The 2,500-nt window shown below is 41.8% G+C and overlaps 1 protein-coding gene across 1 annotated transcript in view; it reads right to left on the bottom strand.

Moving 5' to 3' along the window:
- LOC138027514 (mucin-like protein) overlaps positions 1–2,500 on the bottom strand; it is a 45,576-nt gene that overhangs the window by 29,879 nt on the left and 13,197 nt on the right. Inside the window, 2 exon segments of the mRNA XM_068875067.1 lie at positions 374–502; positions 856–969. Coding sequence (XP_068731168.1) covers positions 374–502; positions 856–969 — 243 coding nt within the window.

The raw sequence follows: 2,500 nt of genomic DNA, 5'->3' as shown, positions 1-2,500 counted from the left end.
TCTATAGATCTCTACACTGGTTGGCTCCAAACTATTTATGTTCTATATTTGAAAAACGAGAAACCCCATACCGCCTAAACTCAATGTCCCATTACCGCGCACAAATTACTACAAACATAGTCTTAGGTACAGGGGCTCCATTCTATGGACAAGCCTTCCTGCCAACGTAATGCACGAAGAGTCACACCGCCCCTTGGGCAGTTTTTTAAATTGGATTAACCAAGCAAATACTTTAAGGCGCGACATTCGTGGAAAGCAGCTTCACATCTTAACCTGCACAGTAATTTTTGCCGTAGTTTTTATAATTTTGTATCTCATAGCTGACGATTTAACTCTGTGAAAATGAACATTATCTTATCTGATCTCTTCTTACGTGGAGTGCCACAGTCCTGTCCAGTAAAGGCCTTGGGAATCGGACAGACACAAAAGAAAGTGTAGTTATTTTTGACATCAACATAGCATGTGCCATTGTTTTTGCAGGGGTTGTTCAGACAAGGGTCCGCTGTTGGACAAAGAAGAAGAAATGACTTGAGTTTGGTCATTGTCTCAATAAACATTCTCAAAGAGGATTTGACAACGAGCAAGAGGTGTGCACAAAGATTTTTAAGGGAGGATTCCAGGTCGTTTGATTTTACACCAGCAACGCAAAATCAGTAATCAAGGTGGTGAAAAGCAAAAAATTTTCAAGACTTAGAAATATTCTTGAGATATATGAGTACTAACTTCATTGAAGAACTTCATTTCACCTTTGCCAAAAAAGTTGCTAGTTTTAACCCTGCAGGACGGAAGTCCGAAACAACCGGGAATCCTTGAAACCCTCCTCGGTTACATCCCCGAAAAATAGAAGAAGCATACCATATGCACATGTATCGCCGAGGAATCCATCAACGCAATCGCAACTGAAGCTGTTTACGCGATCAGAACAAGTTCCGCCGTTTTGGCAAGGATTACTAGCACATTCATCAATGTCTGCAAAAGAAAATCACTTTCGAAATGTTAACAGCACGCTACAAAGAGACTTGCTTACTTACCCTTTGTCGTTATCTTAAGGGGATAACATCATGATATAGCTCTCGGTATATCAGATGTTCAGTGCAAAAGCAAACTGCAACACTATAGGAATTCCGTGGCATACACTATGCTAATAGTGTGTGAGGTCTTTAACGTCCTACCTACGAAACAGGATCAAGACGGAGCCTATGGCTTTTCGTCGTTATTCGTAAGTCTGACCAGACGAAATTCTCAGAGAAAAGGCAACACTTCCTCCTGAGTTGTTTCAAGACCCTGGGTGTTCGTCCGGCCGGGGAATCGAACCGGGCAACAACGTCCTGCACAATGAGCAGACTGGCGCCTTACGTTATTGAAGATGATGAGAAAGGACGATAGACCTTCTAATTTACATCAACTCTGTTTTTTTTTTCTTATTCGCCTGATCACGCACCGGTGGCTCAGTTGGTTGAGTCCGACCGGACCAACACTCAGGGTCTTAAAATAGCTGAGGAGAAAGTGCTGCGTTTGTAATTACCCCCTTCGCTCCTCCTAAATGGTTAGAAGGGATAAGGACTATAAACCGTAGGCCCCGTCTCACAAATAGCCCATGAGGCGAAGCCGAATGGGTTATTGACCCGTGGCCCTTGAGGGCGAAGGGTCTAATTGTTTTAGTATCACCCAACTACTCGGACAGAAATAAAGTTAGTAAATGCAAGTTGGAGAAATATTTATTTAGGAATAAAACGAAAGAAAGCGTCACGCTTTTCGCTACTCGAGGACTATGACTAAGAGTCCTCTAGTAGCGTAGCCAATCAAAATGCAGGATTTGCATTAGTCCACTAGTTGGGTGATACTAATATGTGTTAACCCCGGTGAATGAAATGAGGAAAATTATTTTTTCAATGGAGACTCGGGTAAACTCAGACAAAAAATGCTCCATATGACAAGTTTGATAGTCCTAGCAGTATGGCGGAGCAATTGTAGCATGAACCTAGTTTAATGGCCTGGGATCTGAAGTAATCATCAGAAGCTTGGTAGGTTGCTCGGATTTTTTCCGACTATCCCTGAGTCACCATCGGAAAAAATAAACCTCTTCACATCATCATCAACGGTCTTAAGATGTTATGTATTCCCATAGATTCTGCAAGGAGCATTCGGATCCCCTAATCAGAGAATATGCAACTTTTCTAAAAATTGAGTACTAGTTGCTCAATCGATGGAGAACCCGACTGATGTTACGAAGGTCGTAGGGTTCGAATCCTGGCTCTGATTTGACAAGTTACAGAAAAGTTTCCTTTCGCCCGTTGCTAAGCAACTAGTTGACCCTCTTAAACAAACTAAAGTACTGCAAGACTCTGTAATGTGACTGACAAAAGTCAATTTAACCTATTCAATTGTAGAAATCCAATTCGCAACAGTACTCGGGATAACACTGCTGGACAAACAGTCTTGCAAAAGCTACTCTATCACAGAAGGAGTAAACGATTTTAAGGTCAATTACATCCAGAAA

This window comes from Montipora capricornis, chromosome 12, assembly GCF_036669925.1.
Source record: "Montipora capricornis isolate CH-2021 chromosome 12, ASM3666992v2, whole genome shotgun sequence".
Taxonomy (NCBI): Eukaryota; Metazoa; Cnidaria; class Anthozoa; order Scleractinia; family Acroporidae; genus Montipora; species Montipora capricornis.
This window is presented reverse-complemented; position numbering and strand designations above follow the sequence as displayed.